This window comes from Pristiophorus japonicus, chromosome 18 (assembly GCF_044704955.1).
Source record: "Pristiophorus japonicus isolate sPriJap1 chromosome 18, sPriJap1.hap1, whole genome shotgun sequence".
NCBI classification, from domain to species: domain Eukaryota; kingdom Metazoa; phylum Chordata; class Chondrichthyes; family Pristiophoridae; genus Pristiophorus; species Pristiophorus japonicus.
Window position 1 is genome coordinate 89,429,318 of NC_091994.1, and position 16,659 is coordinate 89,445,976.

The 16,659-nt window shown below is 43.4% G+C and overlaps 1 protein-coding gene across 2 annotated transcripts in view; it reads right to left on the bottom strand.

Moving 5' to 3' along the window:
- Window positions 1–16,659, bottom strand: part of capzb (capping actin protein of muscle Z-line subunit beta) — a 109,617-nt gene that overhangs the window by 14,213 nt on the left and 78,745 nt on the right. For both annotated transcript variants that reach the window (XM_070860313.1, XM_070860312.1), the window contains exons 5-6: window positions 15,336–15,477; window positions 12,998–13,114 (exon numbers count right to left, since the gene is read on the bottom strand). In XM_070860313.1, coding sequence (XP_070716414.1) covers window positions 12,998–13,114; window positions 15,336–15,477 — 259 coding nt within the window. The remainder of the gene's footprint in view (window positions 1–12,997; window positions 13,115–15,335; window positions 15,478–16,659) is intronic.

A 16,659-nucleotide genomic window follows, 5' to 3' on the forward strand; every position in this document is an offset into this window, starting at 1 on the left:
GGGAGAGGGGAGGAGGGAGGGAGAGGGGAGGAGGGAGGGAGAGGGGAGGAGGGAGGGAGAGGGGAGGAGGGAGGGAGAGGGGAGGAGGGAGGGAGAGGGGAGGAGGGAGGGAGAGGGGAGGAGGGAGGGAGAGGGGAGGAGGGAGGGAGAGGGGAGGAGGGAGGGAGAGGGGAGGAGGGAGGGAGAGGGGAGGAGGGAGGGAGAGGGGAGGAGGGAGGGAGAGGGGAGGAGGGAGGGAGAGGGGAGGAGGGAGGGAGAGGGGAGGAGGGAGGGAGAGGGGAGGAGGGAGGGAGAGGGGAGGAGGGAGGGAGAGGGGAGGAGGGAGGGAGAGGGGAGGAGGGAGGGAGAGGGGAGGAGGGAGGGAGAGGGGAGGAGGGAGGGAGAGGGGAGGAGGGAGGGAGAGGGGAGGAGGGAAAGGGGTGGAGGGAAAGGGGAGGAGGGAAAGGGGAGGAGAGAAGGGGGGGGGAGAGAAAGGGGGGGGGGAGAGAAAGGGGGGGGGAAGAGAAAGGGGGGGGAGAGAAAGGGGGGGGGAGAGAAAGGGGGGGGAGAGAAAGGGGGAGAGAGAGAGAAAGAGAGAGAGGGAGAGGAGAGAAAGGGGGAGGAGAGAAAGGGGGAGGAGAGAAAGGGGGAGGAGAGAAAGGGGGAGAGAGAGAGAAAGAGAGAGAGGGAGAGGAGGAAGGAGAGAGGGGAGAGAGAGATCCACCGTGTGTGAGATAAAGTGCTTCCTGACTTCACTCCTAACTGGCGTAGCTCTAATTTTAAGATTATGCTCTCTTGTTCTGGATTCTCCCACCAGAAGAAAGAGTTTTTCTGTGCCTACCCTTTAGAATTCCTTTAACATTTAAAACACCTCAATTAGACCACCCCTCAACCATTTAATCTCAAGGGAATAAAAGTCAAGTTTTATGCTGCATGCCTTCATAATCTAACCCTTTAAGCCCTGGAATTATTCTCGTGAATCAGCGCTGTACCCCTTCCGGGACCAATGTATCTTTCCTGAGGTTCAGTTCCCCAAACTCCAGATGGGGTCAACCAAGGCTCTGTACAACTTAAGCACCACTTCTTCACTTCTGTATCCCAACAATCTTAAGATAAAGGCCAACATTCTACTGGCCTTTTTGATTAATTTTGTATCTTCGCACTAGTTTTTAAGTGATCTGTGCACATGGCCACCCAAATCTCTTTGCTCCTCCAAAGCTTCTAATCTCCCACCGTTAAGACAATATACTGATTCATCTTTAACGGATCCAAAGTGGATGACCTCACACTTCCTACGTTGAACTCCATCTGCCATAGTTTTGCCCACTCAGTTAAGGCTGTTTATTAGTAATTTCCTGCTCCAATCTACATATCTTGATGTACAACAACTTCTATTTACATAGCGCTTTTAACGTAATAAAATGTCTTAAGGCGCTTCACAGGAGTGTCATAAGACACCAAGCCACATAAGAAAATACAGCAGATGACCAGAAGCTTGGTCAAAGAGGTAGGTTTTAAGGAGCGTCTTAAAAGGAAGAAAGAGAAGTAGAGAAGTTTAGGGAGGGAGTTCCAGAGCTTAGGGCCCAGTAACTAAAGGCATGACCACCAATGGTTGAGCAGTTATAATCAGGGATGCTTAAGAGGGCAGAATTTGAGGAACGCAGATATCTGGGGGGGGGGGGGGGGGGGGTGGTTGAGGCTGAAGGAGATTACAGAGAAAGGGAGGGGCAAGGCCATGGATGGATTTGTAAACAAGGATGAGAATTTTGTAATCGAGGCGTTGCTTAACCGGGAGCCAATGTAGGTCAGCAAGCACAGGGGTGATGGGTGAAAGGGACTTGGTGCGAGTTAGGACACGGGCTGCTGAGTTTTGGATGACCTCTATAGTTTACATAGGGTAGTATGTTAGGGGCCATTAGAAGGCCTCCTAACTTAGAAGACAAGAAGGTTTGAAAACAAACAAATTGGCAAAAAGTGAATTTACCTAAGAATTAGGAGCAGGAGTAAGCCATAAGGCCCCATGAGCCTGCTATGCCATCCAATGAGATTATGGCTGATCTTCGACCTCAACTCCACTTTCCCGACCAATCTCCATATCCCTTAATTCCCCTGGAGTCCAAAAATCTATATCTCAGCCTTGAATATACGCAATGACTCAGCATCCACAGCCCTTTGGGGTAGAAAATCCCAAAGATTCACAACCCTCTGAGTGAAGAAATTCTTCCTCATCTCAAATGGCCAACTGCTTATCCCGAGACTGTGACCCTTGGTTCTCGATTCTACAGCAGGGGAAACAACCTCTCAGCATCTATCCTGTCAATCCCCCTCAGAATCTTATATGTTTGAAAACCTATTGTTAACTAAAAAGCTTATTAGAACATGGTACAGAACTGGAGAATCCATTATAAAAGTTTTCGGTTTTAGGTTGTGCCCTAATTATTTTTACACTGTGGCTACATTCTGAATCAATTCTTTATTTCCATGATCAGAGGAGGCACCTGAACGATAATGGCAAGAAGGAAAGAACGAACTTTATAAAGCACCTTTTAGTCCCAAGGATGTCCCAAAGTGCTTCACACTCAGTGAGGTACTTTTTGAAGTGCTGTCACTGTTGCCATATAGGGAAACATTGCAGCCAATTTGTGCACAGCAAAGTCGCACAAATGGCAATGAAATAAATGATCAGATGATCTGTTCTGATGGCAGTGGTTAGAGGGACAAATATTGGCCAAGGCACCAGGAGAACTTCCTAGCTCTTTTTTGAATTGTGTCATGGGATCTTTCAGTCGACCAGAGAGGGCAAAGGAGACCTCTGTTTACCATTTTATCCAACAATGCTGTACTTATTCAGAAATGCACTATCAAGTGTCAGCCTAGGTTATGTGTTGTAGTCTCTGGAGTGGAGCTTGAAATCACAACCTTTCAACTCAGAGGCGAGGGCGACCACTGAGCCATGGCCGAAAAGGGGAGAATAATCAAGAAGCAAGCTGGGCGGGAGCTTCATCGCACTCAAACTTCTAAGAATATGGAAGACCATACCCACGATCAATCATCCCAGCCCCAGGACATCGCTGCAGGAGTTCCTCAGGGCAGTGACCTAGGCCCAATCATTTTCAGATGCTTCGTTAATCATCATAAGGTCAGAAGTGGGGACGTTCACTGATGATTGCAGAGTGTTCAGTTCCATTCACAAGTCCTCAGAAAATGAAGCAGCCCATGCCCACATGCAGCAAGACCTGAACGACATTCAGGCTTGGGCCACACAAGTGCCAGGCTATGACCATCTCCAACAAGCGAGTGTGTAAACACCTCCCCTTGATTTTCAACTGTGATTACCATCGCCAAATTCACCACCATCAACATCCTGGGGGGGGGGATCACCATTGACCAGAAACTTAACTGGACCAGCCACATAAATATTGTGGCAACAAGAGCGGGTCAGAGGTTGGGTATTTTGCGGCGAGTGTCTCACCACCCGACTCCCCAAAGCCTTTCCACCATCTACAAGGCACAAGTCAGGAGTGTGATAGAATACTCTCCACTTGCCTGGATGAGTGCAGCTCCAACAGAAGCTCGACAACATCCAGGAGCTACCTTGCAGATAACTTCAAGAAATTAGTTTTTTCACATACTTGCCAAGAAGTGATCTCTGTATAAGCAGAACCATCTAAGCCAGCACTATCAAAATCCAGGGCAACAACTGGGATCTTGTGAAGTATCCTTGCAGGTAGAGAGACCATACAAAAAGGTATACAGAAACTTTCTTTTCCACAACATCAACAAAGGCTGTGCAGCATAATCCCAATAATCTCTTATTTTGAGGCTTTGCTTAACCAGGAGCCAATGTAGGTCAGCGAGCACAGGGGTGATGGATGAGCAGTGAGCGTGACTTGGTGTGAGTTAGGACACGGGCAGCCGAGTTTTGGATCACCTCAAGTTTATATAGGGTAGAATGAGAGAGGCCAGCCAGGAATACATCGGAATAGTCAAGTCTAGAGGTAACAAAGGCATCACAAAGGTTTCAGCAGCAGATGAGCTGAGGCAAGAGTGGAAATGGGGAAATTGAATACATAAGGATGAAACAATTAAATCATGAAGTAACTAGGCAAGTAATTAATAAAATATTAATTGGTATAATGAGATTGCGGCTCGTATCATTAGCAGCTGCCCAAGTGAGAATTGAAGCTATTAGTCATTTCTCCCTGTTCCAGCCTGTGCACTGTCAAACAGAAATTAATTATCATTGATTTTTCTACAAAGCTGGATAGAAAACAAAACGTATCCAAACTGGAAAATCATGCTTGATTGGTTATATAACTCTGAAGATTCTTAATCCATCACTGACAGAAATCTGAATGCTTTAAACATAGCATGCAAAGCCTTCATTTGTAGTCTTCTGCAACACATCCATTAAATCTAATCACTTCCACTTTATTAGATAAATAGTAATTTCTGATGCAACTGGTACAGATGTCGCAGTATTTCAGATTAGGCAAGTTCAGGCAAATTTTTCAGATTCAAAGAAAAACCAAGACGGCTCTGAATAACTGCTATAAAGCCAATCACCACCTACTTTGGCACATCGATAAAGCTACAGTTATATTAATTTTTAATTCATACTTGTTACCTGACTGTATAACCCAATGTCACAAACAGCACACTCCACATCATTTGTGATAGGTTGAACAGCAGGGACTCAGAACAGATTGCTAGTCAGTGCTCAGGCCAAAGCTTGTCCCACTCATTACTGGCTTCCTATTACTAAGCCAGTTTTCAATGCTATTAATTCCATGATTTTTAATCTTGTTCACGAAGTTCCATAGGATTCGGACTTATCAATAACTTCCTTAAAATTCAGATAACTTACATCCATTGGATCGGATAGCCCTTATGTACCAATTTAACTAAACCTCACTGAACTCCAGTAAACTTGTGAAGCATGACCTATTGTTTCTAAACCTATGTTCCTTACTCCTTGCGCATGTTCCTTGGGCCAAAAGGAAGTTTGTCATGTATGCTCTCCAGCAGTCAGTGTGTCTGCCAGATTGGGCTAGAGTGCCATTCGCTGAAAGGCGCAACAATTTCATTATGTCATCTACTACTCTACCAAAGAGGCCTTTCCCAAGAAAGGGTAACTCCATCAGTCTCTCTGGGAGGAAACCTGATAAACCTTAAATCAGACATATTGGTGGAGGATAATAAGCTGAGTCACAGTGCTATCCCATTACTTCATTACATGAGTACCTTTCATAGCTTCTATAGTTATCCTGAAAGGCAATCTTAACACATCTTACATGTCCATTACATATTATCTTGTGCAGTGAATTGAAAGCAGAAGTTAAGGTACCTAACTGGAGAATAAGTTAAAGTTTGTCCTTACACAGTTGACAGCAAGCAGCACAAAAACATCTATTTTTATTAAACAGTGTTTTTATTGGCAAGATCCACGGCTCAGCAGTAATTATGTATCTTGGCTTTATTCTTTGAGAAATATAAGTGTTTATGCTTCACTTCTATCAAATATTTACAGCACACAGGGTTTCATTGACATTTAAAAAACTTTATAATTTAACTCTTCAGGATTCTAAAGTGTTTAATGTAGTTTTCTGTTTTAAAATATATAGATGTTATTTTCCATATGTTAAACAGAAACTATGGACACTTGCATCTTTAAAGATGGAATTTAGTGAACAGTAAAAATCCCATTTTCCAATACCAATGGATGGCAACTACCTTTCATTCTTCAGATTCCAGTCACAATTCATTATGAATAACCAAAAATAAACCATACTGTTCATGTAAATCATTCAACCATCTTGGATCTGCATAATCTATTTTTTCTAAAACACAGCCAACCATTCAACAAATCATGCTTTTATTATAAATTTTTATAAACCTTTCAAATCACTCAGTGAGCTGCACTTTTCTGTCTCTCAATAAGGTTTCTAATCGGCTCTACAACACTTCTGTACACTTTTGGTGTTCGATCCTGCCTTCATGCAGTATCTAGTCCCTTTTCATATCCATTGATGTCATTCAATATTTAATATCCAACATTACTGACAAATTGAAAAAGCTAATGAAGCAGTTCCATGCTACTTGAACTGTGTAGGCGAAGCTTTGAGCAGCCACTTTGTAGTCTAACCTATACCACACCTTGCAACTGCTTCAATTAAACCTGGACAGCACACATTCAGCCTTTTGGCAAAAATCAGAAAATGTTTGAAGCTTCGTGTTTTAATTTCCAGACTTCAAAAAAAACCTTCCAATCAAATAGTTCTGCTGGAGCCTCATTCTCGTCGAGATTTTCCTAATACCGGCAAAGATGAATTTGCACCCCAAAACTCATTGGCCTCCCAAAGGCATAGGAGACAAGCTTAAAAACTTGTGGAACATTTTTAATTACAAATTAGAGTTTAAAGACTTATTTCAAATTTGAACAAACACATCAAATGTGACACATTTAACTACAAAAGTGTTTGCACCAAAAGAATAAAGGCTATTTTAAAGCAGGTGCAGGAAGAGACACACCTGGGGGTTCATATACACAAATCATTGAAGGAAGCAGGGCAAGTTGATAAGGCCGTTAAAAAAAGCATACAGCATCCTTGGCTTTATAAATAGAGTACAAAAGCAAGGAAATTATGCTAAACCTTTACAAAATCACTGGTGAGGCCTCAGCTGGAATAGTGTGTCCAATTCTGGGCACCATACTTTAGGAAGGATGTCAAGGCCTTAGAGAGGGTGCCTAGGAGATTTACTAGAATGGTGCCAGAGATGAAGGATTTCAGTTATGTGGCAAGACGAGAGAAGCTTGGACTGTTCTCCTTAGAGCAGAGAAGGTTAAGGGGAGATTTAATAGAGATGTTCAAAATTATGAAGGGTCTTGATAGAGTAGATAGGGATACTGTTTCCACTGGTTGGAGGGTCAGTAACCAGAGAACACAGATTTAAGATAATTGGCAAAAGAACCTGGGGTGGGGGGGAAGGAGAATGAAGATTTTTTTTTAAAAACGTAGCGAGTTATGATCTGGAATGCACTGCCTGAAAGGGTGCCGGAAATAGATTCAATAGTAACTTTCAAAAGAGAATTAGATATATGCTTGAAAAGGAAAAACATGCAGGGCTATGGGAAAAAGAGCTGGACTAATTGGATAGCTCTTTCCAAGAGCCAGCATAAGCACGTTGGACCAAATAGCTGTACTGGGATGAATGACAAAGGGATTGAAGTTTCCGTGCTGTATGTTTCTATGGGGTCAAGTTTCGGACAGCGCCTAGAATGGCGCAGTCCCGACCTGGATGCCCAATTTTCGTGCCTAAAAGCGCGACAGAAAAATACCTCTTAATTCTCCGGCTTCTTGCTGGTCCCTGGGAGCTCGGCGCGCACACAGCAGCAGGGGGGGCGGAGCCACAGAGTCGCACCGATTCTGCAAGTGGAGGGGGGCAGGGCTAAGTTAAATGAGGCAACTTTGTGCTGGCAGCCCTGCGCATGCGGGTTGGAGCGTGCGCGCGCGCAGTAGCCCAGAAACATTGGCACTCGGCCATTTTTAAAGGAACTTAAAGAAAAGTGCTGATTTGTCTTGTGGTCCTCTGGAAAGGCTTGGGATTGAATTTTGGTGATTTTTTGTGTGTGTGAAGGAGTGCTTTTATGGCACGACATTGGTCAAGTAGTTAGTGCAAGTAATATTTTCAATTTTTAATGTAATCGCAATTGTAATGTGACTATCTGTACGTCCCAGAAAGACGCACTCTGTAAAAAGTTATATTTTACTCTTTGCAGAAGAAATTGGCCCACAACAAAAGGGAAGCAACTCGAACAGGAGGAGGCACGCCCAATCTGCAACCACTGACACCCTTGGAACAGAGGGTAGCTGCTATGATGAGTCGTACATGGAGAAAAGCAATCAGTACAGCATAAGCTGGGCCCGCACGCGAGAAAGAGGGTAAGTCCTGAAAATGCATCATGGCCCTTCAAATCAACCTGCTGCCTGGCCTGCTATGTGTGAGAGTACTCATGTCACCCATCTTTCCCCCCCCCTTGCTGTTAAACATTTGACTGTTCTGATGTATTTTGCAGAACATGATGATGATGATGATGATGATGATGATGATGATGATGATGATGATGATGGATGCCAACCCTGAGAATCCTGAAGATACAGAACAACCAGATACAGATACAACCAGATGTGGACGATCCAGACTGGATGATGGCGGCGATGACCGAAATGTCTACAGGGGAGAGCTTCAAAATTAATGTTTATGAGCCCCCAGTAAGGGGCATCAGAGTTTCAACCCCTTGCATAGGTTCTGGTTCCACCTTCCATGGTTTTGATTCCGACGTTGCGGTTCCCAGTGGTGCTGGTGATATAATGGAGCAGTTTACACCCATTCGCCCACCATCCCAGCCCACGGCTCGCACTCGAGTGCTGTCGTCTGGAACATCGAGCGCCCCACCATCCCAGCCCGCGCCTCTCTCTCTAGTACTGCCACCTGGACAGAGCGTCCCACCGTCCGTGCCCGCACCTCCTAGTATAGTGGTGCCACAAAACAGACCCAAGCAGAGGAGAAGGAGATTGGAGACACGCTCTCCTGAGATGCAGCGTGCAACAGATGTGGCTCAGGTTGTGGCATTGGGTATGGAGATCAATGAGCTTACCCGATCACTCATCGGTAGCGTCAGTGCAGTGGGTGAAGAGGTGATGGTCCTCACAGGAGAAATAGCAGTAATAACACGGGAACTTAGGGAGGGAATGTCCGAGGGAGTGCAATCGATGGCACAGGCCGTCAGGGAGGGCATGCAAGCGACGGCACGGGCCGTCAGGGAGGTAACTGCTGCAATAAGGGCACACAGCCCCACCAATCAAATGACACCCCCATGAAGAAGTGAACATTCATTGAGATATGGATGAGAGATGGTTGCAGCCTTTCTTTGCTGCTTTTGCTCTTGTTCTTGATGTAGCTGTAGAAGCGTTTTTCGAATTGAAATTGTTTTGTAAGTTTTGTAAATTTACAATTTATAAATGATCTTGGGGTTTTTAAGTGATTAGTGTAAATGCTCTCACATTTTGTAACTTATTTAATTTTGCATCTAAAAAGTGATCTTGAGTGTAAGATTTTTCACATTGAAATTGTTTTGTAACTTTACAAGTTTATAAGTGATCTTAAAGTTTTAAACTGATCTTCGAGTCATATTAAAAAGTAAAGTTTGATACAACAAATATTTTATTAGTGACGTTAACTTTTCAATAAAATATTTTTTCATTAAAACTGATTCATTTTCCATTAACACAACACAACGTAGGAACAACTGCAAAGAATAAACATGTCCATGCGCAACAGTGGTCGCAGAGCCCTCAGGCATCAGTAGTTGAAGTGTTCATGGCTGAGCTGCTGGCGCAGGGCTCGAGCAATCATTAAAGGAGCACGATGGACTTCCCTCCTCCGACCTCGTGCTCCGGCATCAGTCACTTGCATGTTTTCCTGATCGTCGTCATCATCCACATCCTGCTCTTCTGTAATTCTATCATGCACTGGACCCTCACGTGGGTCTTCTGGTTCCACTACTAGCTCCTGCTGCCTCATGATGGCTAAGTTATGGAGCATGCAGCACACAACAGTGAAGTGACCGACAATCTGAGGAGAGTATTGCAAGTGGCTTCCGAATGGTCCAGGCATCGGAAACGCTGTTTCAATATGCCATGGTCCTCTCAATGATGCTGCACGTCGCAATGTGCGCCATGTTGTATTGATGGTCAGCTTCTGTCCGTGTCACGCGTAGGGGTGTCATGAGCCAGGTGGTCAGGCCGTACCCTTTGTCTCCCAGTAGCCAGCACTGCCCTTCTGGCTGCTGCTCAAACATGTCAGATATAACTCTGTTGCGTAGGATGAACGCATCATGGGTGTTGCCAGGGTATCTCGCATCGACTGATATGATGCGCTGCTTGTCGTCACATATGAGCTGCACATTGATGGAGTGGAAACCTTTTCTATTCCTGTACTGCTCGGAATCCTCCACAGGTGCTCGCAAGGCTATGTGGGTACAATCAATGCAGCCCTGTACCTTTGGGAAGCCGGCAATCCTGAAGAAGCCCACAGCCCTCTCATGGATCGCTTACGCGGTCATTGGGAAATTGATGGTCATTCCTTCGCGCACACAGTGCAGCCGTGTCCTGGTAAACACAGGCATGTATTGCACGTTGATAGATGGCGCATACATCTCCAGTTGTAGCCTGAAACAATCCCGAGACATAGAAGGCAAGTGCAGCTGTTACCTTCACTTCAACAGACAAGGCAGTTGGCGTTCTGCTTCTGGGCTGCAAATCTGCTCTCAGCAGATCACAGATCCCAGCGACAACTTCTCTGCGGAAACGTAGCCTTTTGACACAATCAGCCTCGCTCATGTCCAGGTACGAGTGCCTGGCTCGATATTGCCGACGTGGGTAAGGTCTCCTGCCCATCAGCCTACGGGCTACGACGTTCCTGGTGCGGTGAGCTCTAATCAATTCTCTCCTATGCAGTGAATTACTGCTGAACCATTTCATAATCCGTGGTGTTGACAATGTAGCACCCATTCTGCAAATTTAAGTTTCAAACTTGCTATCTGGCTGCCTCTCCCTGTCCGAATGGCCTCAGTCTCCCTCGCAGCTCGAAGGTTGCTTGCTGTGTCTTCGGCCGCCGTCAGCCACTGCCACCGCCCCTAGCCCCTGGCCGAATGGCCTCAGCTTCCCTCGCAGCTCGAAGGCTGCTTGCTTGCTGTGTCTTCGGCTGCCGTCGAGCCACTGTCGCCGCCCGTGTCTCCTACATGGAAGGAAAGCCTGTCTGAAGCACCGCAACTCGAAGGCTGCTTGCTGCCGTTGTTGTTGGACTGCCGTCGAGTCACTGAAGCCGCCCGTCTCCAACATGGGAGGCCTGCCTGAAACACCGCAACTCAAAGGCTGCTGCTGCTTCACACAGGTAGGAATATTCAATACTTTGTCTTTGCTTTGTTTATAATTTTTTAGTCAGGATGGCTCTTTATTTGTATAAGTAAGACTGTTGAATGCTTGTAAAATTTAATTACTTCCCTTCCCCCCCTCCCCCCCCCCCCCCCCCCCGTTCCCTACACCTGATTTGTAACCTTCGCCTGATTTGTAAAGTGTAGGCAAGGTTTTTCTGAGCGTACAAAAATCTACACTTACTCCATTCTAAGTTAGTTTGGAGTAAGTTTTCGCTATCTAAACTTTCAAAACAGGTGCAAGTGGCTGGACACGCCCCCTTTTGCAAAAAAATCATCTGTTCCAAAATGAAACTGTTCTAACTGACTAGAACTGGAGCAAACTAAATGCCGAGAATTGCAATTTCTAAGATACTCCATTCTAAACCAGTTGCTCCAAAAAAATAGGAGCAACTCAGGCCGAAACTTGACCCCTATGAATCTAACTGTGTATTGGGGTTACCTTGAAAAGCATCCATTTGTTCTGATATTAAAGCCCTTCTGAATGTAAACTGAAATGCGGATGCAACGTACATGCAAACATTAACATTTTCCTTTTCGTCCTGTCCTTGCATTCCTGGCTTCTGCCACTCAGCTGGTCATGAGAAGGTACACAAAAGAGCAGTCTGGGGCGATACCTGGCAATTCCATCTCTTCAGAGTAAGCATCTATTTCTCCTCTATACTATCCCCAACAGAACAGTGAAAATCAAGACCTTATGGGGAAAATCACAGGCCTGGACCCATTAGCACCACTCCACTGCAGTCTGGTGAACCATCAAAGTAACGCTTGGATAGGCTACTTTACATTACCCTATAACCTACCTTTTTCAAGTCGGCTACAAAGGAGTCACATTGTGAAAATGACTGATTAGGTGTGTATGAAAAGTCAATCATTCAACTTCAATAATAAAGCTTCTATTAACTACCATCAGCAAGCTGTATTTCTAGAACACTTATTCACTCAGTTTAAAGTCTCACAGAACCAGGCATGATTCCCTAGGATTACAAATCCTTATACAGTCCCGAGTATTTACTTGAATCCTTTGCCATTTAGCCCAGTACATGCCAATAGATGAACATTTGTGCAATCAGTTTTCCAATACTAATGCATAATCACTAATTATTTCAAGATTACATTGGGAGCAGCTCTTCATGCATAGTTAAAGATTTGACTCTACAAACGGAAAAAATATTAAAGGTGTTTGAAAATTGTCAAAGCAAATTTCAGACTTGTTTTATACTTTACCTGGAGGCATGATTTTCAACCCAATTCTTAATTTAATATGTAAGCTACATTATACATATTGGCTGTAATCTTGGATCTACATAGTTTAACAGCAAATCTTCTCAGATCACACTGAAAATGTGGTTGTGTAACTTCAAATCAGCGAGGTGGGGTCTAACCAGAATTACAGAATATAGTGATCATTGAATTAGTCTGCCTGTACAAGTATATGTTTATCTACATCAGTCTGCCTGTACAAGCACATGTTAATACCACAGGCTGCAGTATTTAGCCTAGATAATGTAACTTTGGCACAACTGTTTTTATTCCATTTATAGGCATAACTGAACGTGCTCAATCTTTAAGCTAACAGATGTTATTCCTTCAGTCACTCCCCAGAGATACATTAGGTGCCAAACATTTCTCCCAACAAGCACACTGCCAATGGTAAACAGAGACCTAAACCAACCATTCAAACAGTCCCTGCAGTCATAGCTACATCAACAGAACAACATATAACTTGCGTTGAATGTAAACAAAATCTCTCCCCCTTCAACTCTTACCTACCTAAGCCATTCTTCACCAAAGCAGCACAGGTAGAGGAATGTTCCACATTGCTAATTTTCTGTCAGGTAAAACAAAACAACTAGAGGCACTAGCTCTTGTATATCTTATTTCAGCTGACCAAACCGCCTTAATAAAAGGATACACCGTAACTTTTTCTGCAGAGAAGGGAGGGGAAACTTCAAAATCAACGGCCTTTTCTGTTTAGAGCAATAAAAGCATTAACTCAGAGGCAGAAGCACACTACAATACCTGTCTGGTCAGACTGCCACCGAGGTTCATAGTGCCAGAGCCAGCCTTGTTTGTTTGTAGCCAAAGCATAACTGTGGAGGTCAGCTTGTAGTGAGCAGTACGCCCACTTGATTTCTCCTAGAAATGGAGTAAAATAGGAATCATTCATCACAAATCCAAACAGGTATTTCTTTTTTTTATATATATATATGCACTACACCTATTTTTTTTAATATAAAAAAGAGAGTTGTTCTAGCATGGAATCCTTTGCTACAGAAAGTAGCTGAGCCAAAGACACTTATATCTTATGAGAAGAATGGATAAACATTTGAAACATAGAAAAATACAGGTTGAGAGAGAACAGGGCAGTGGGATTAGTTTTGGATTGCTGTAGCAAAGAGCTGGCTCAGATACAAGTGGTCAAATGGCTTCCTTCTGTGTTGTAAATGTCTATGGTTTTATAATGTCATGAGCCTTATAAAATGGGAGTACACCAGGTATGAGTTAGTAAATTTGCATATGTAGCAGTTTGGAACTATGCTAAGACCATGAAAATATTGCACTTCAGTGACAGAAATTTTTGCATCTTATCTGATTATAGAAAAATGTATATCTCACATTTCGCTTGGATAGCTGGCTATCAGTGGCTTGGATGAAGGGAGAGAGAGTTGTACATCCAAGTCTGCAAATGACACTAAGTTGGGAGGCACAGTAAATTGTGCAGATAGGAGCAGGAAGTTACAAAGGGTCAGAGAAACTAAGTGAGTGGGTAAAACTGTGGCAAATGGAGTTCAATGTGAAACAATCCACTTTGAATCAAAAAGCCAAAATCGGAGTAATTTCTTAATGGTGAGAAATTAGGAACTGTGGAGGAGCCAAAGAGATTTAGGTGTCCATGTACACAGATCACTAAAAGCTGGTGGACAGGTATAAAAACTAATGAAAAAAGACAAATACAATGCTGGCCTTTATCTCAAGGGTGTTAGAATACAAATAGAAGGAAGTGATGCCTCAGTTGTATCGAGCCCATCTGGAGCACCACACCTCACGAAGGATATATTGGCCTTGGGGAGGGTACAGCGCTGATTCACCAGATTGATGCAGGGGTTTATGGGTTAAATTAATGAGGACAGGTTGGATAAACCTGGTTTGTATTCCCTCGAGTATAAAAGGATGAACGGTGACCTATTTGAGGTATTTAAAATGGCAAATGGATTCGATATGGTAGAGAGAGAGACACTGTTTCCTCTGGTGGAGGAGTCCAGAACAAGGGTGCACAATCTTAAAATTAGACCCAAGCCATTTGCAAGTGAATTCAGGAACCACACAAATGGTAGTGGAAATCTGGAACACTCTACCCCAAAAGGTTGTGGATGCTGGGTCAATTGACATTTTCAAGATTGAGATTGAAAAATGTGTGTTAGGTAAGGGTATCAAGGGATATGGATCAACGGTGGTTAAATGGAGCTGAGGTACAGAACAGCCATAAATCTAACTGAACGACAGAACAGGCTTGAGCAGCTGAATGGTCCACTCCTGTTCCTACGTAACTCGTACAATTTCACAGGAATCCATTAAAGGTTTTGTTTCTCTATGATCCTAATGGTTACGGTCTGTACATTTTGTACAGATGTTAAAGCAAAGCCGTAAAGTAACAGAGTAATGACCGTGCAGCTTGGACATGTTTAAGGGGACTAGGTAGTGTTGGGATTCCATATTGCTACCACGTAGAATAGGCTGTGGTGGTGGCCAAGATGACAAATCCATAGTGGATTGAGAGCTTGGTGACAATATTTATTTAGGTAAATATTAGATTTTTTTTGTGCATAATACTAGTTAGCAAAATAGACTACTGCACAATTTCTTTCATGGCAATGAAGCAAAATGGACAAATTCACAATATCTTACATGGTAAGAAAGCCAACCAACCTGTGATACCTTTCACAAAGTTTTTGAACAGTTTCAAACAACATTTTAACATTGCGAAGCTCTGGAAGAGTGAAGCTCAGGCAGAGAGCTGCAAACTTCACTCTGCATTTTACACTGTCCATGTGCTTCCTGTCTCCAGTTGGAAAGCCAATAGAAAGAAGCATTTGTTTTCGGGTCTGTGGTCAGGACACGAGAAGTGCTGCTTCACCCACTTTGTACTATAGTGCGCAATGGCAGGACTGCGCCCTGTTGGTGGGACACTTTCGATGTGAAAGTGCATCATGGCACAGAAGTTAGATTTAGTTGACAACTAGCAGTCTACATAATTTTAAACTCGGAACCTTGAATTACATAGCATGCAGTTATCTTCAAACAATTTGGAAACCAACTAACTCTAACCAGCATCTACCAGTTCCCCTCATGGATGTACCTGAACTTCCACCACATGTATGGAGTCCCAGCAGCCTTTGATCTTTTTTGATCCATCGCCAGCTTTCTTGATGAGTATCACACCGGCAAAACCGTGGTCTAAGTCCCAGAGGTAGACAGAAGAGACTCCTCCTTCAAAATATCTGCCAGTCACAAAAGAGAGTTATATATTAAGATCAGGCTGCTTTGAGAACACAGTTTTTTGTTAAATTTTAGATATTTATTATTTTAAGCCTCAGCTTCATCAGCCAACTACATAAACATAAAGCTCCTGTGTTCCATTTTCTGAAATGTATCATTCAGTACATTCCTTATATTGCTGTGACGGTTATTTCCCAGGAGAAATCTTTTCATAAGTTTTCATACTGAAAGTTTTCACTGGCAGTTTTAGGAATTCAATAACATTTCTGAATTGAAACAAGCAAATGCTGACAATGCACAGCAAGTAATTCAGCCTCTGAAAGAGAAAGATAATGTTATGTTTCAAGTGGTACCCTTCACGTTTGAATCATTGTTTATAATCTCCAATAATCACTCAAATGAAAATGCCTCTGAGAATTATGTTTCCAACTTTGATTTTAAAATGATGCAGAATGTGACCAAAACAATTTTTGTCCATGACGAATTATTTATTGAATTATTTTTTGGGTCACATTATGATCAGGAGTAAAATCAGGTACGGCTAGTTGATTCTGAAGGTTAGAGAATATATATAATTTAGTACGCAAAAGGCCATTCCGAAGGCACTGGTATATGGACGATACTGCCTTTCTGTGTTCATTGCGGTATAATAAGCACCAATTGGATTGTGCCTGTAACTACGAGATGGCCTTTGGCCTTGGATGGAGACATGCCTCACAGATCATTCGAAGCGTTTGGAAGGGCTCAATGCGTCGAACCATTCCATTCAGTTACATGCGTTCTGTGGGGCAGTTTACAGTCAATGTTTAATGGCTGCATTTATATAAGCAGATACTGTTTTGAATCCCATGATCATCTAACCACCAAAAAGCAGTTGTGAGGAATACTTGCTATGAGTTCCCTTTGCTCTGGGATAGTTTCAAAGAAATTTGAAAATATAGAAGCAGAACGTAATCAAACAGAGGCTGACAGGGTATGAAACTACTCAGAGGACTGGCTGCATTTCAAAGTTCAACTGTATGTCGAGGGCTAGCGCAGTAGAAGCATCGGTGTTATTCTGACATTTTGAAGAGAACAGCAAAGTTTGTAATTACTATCAGTATACTATTTGGATTGAGTACTGTTCATTTACCCGTTTAATGTTGCACAAATGTGTTGGTTAGTTTATATACAGAAAGCAGTCA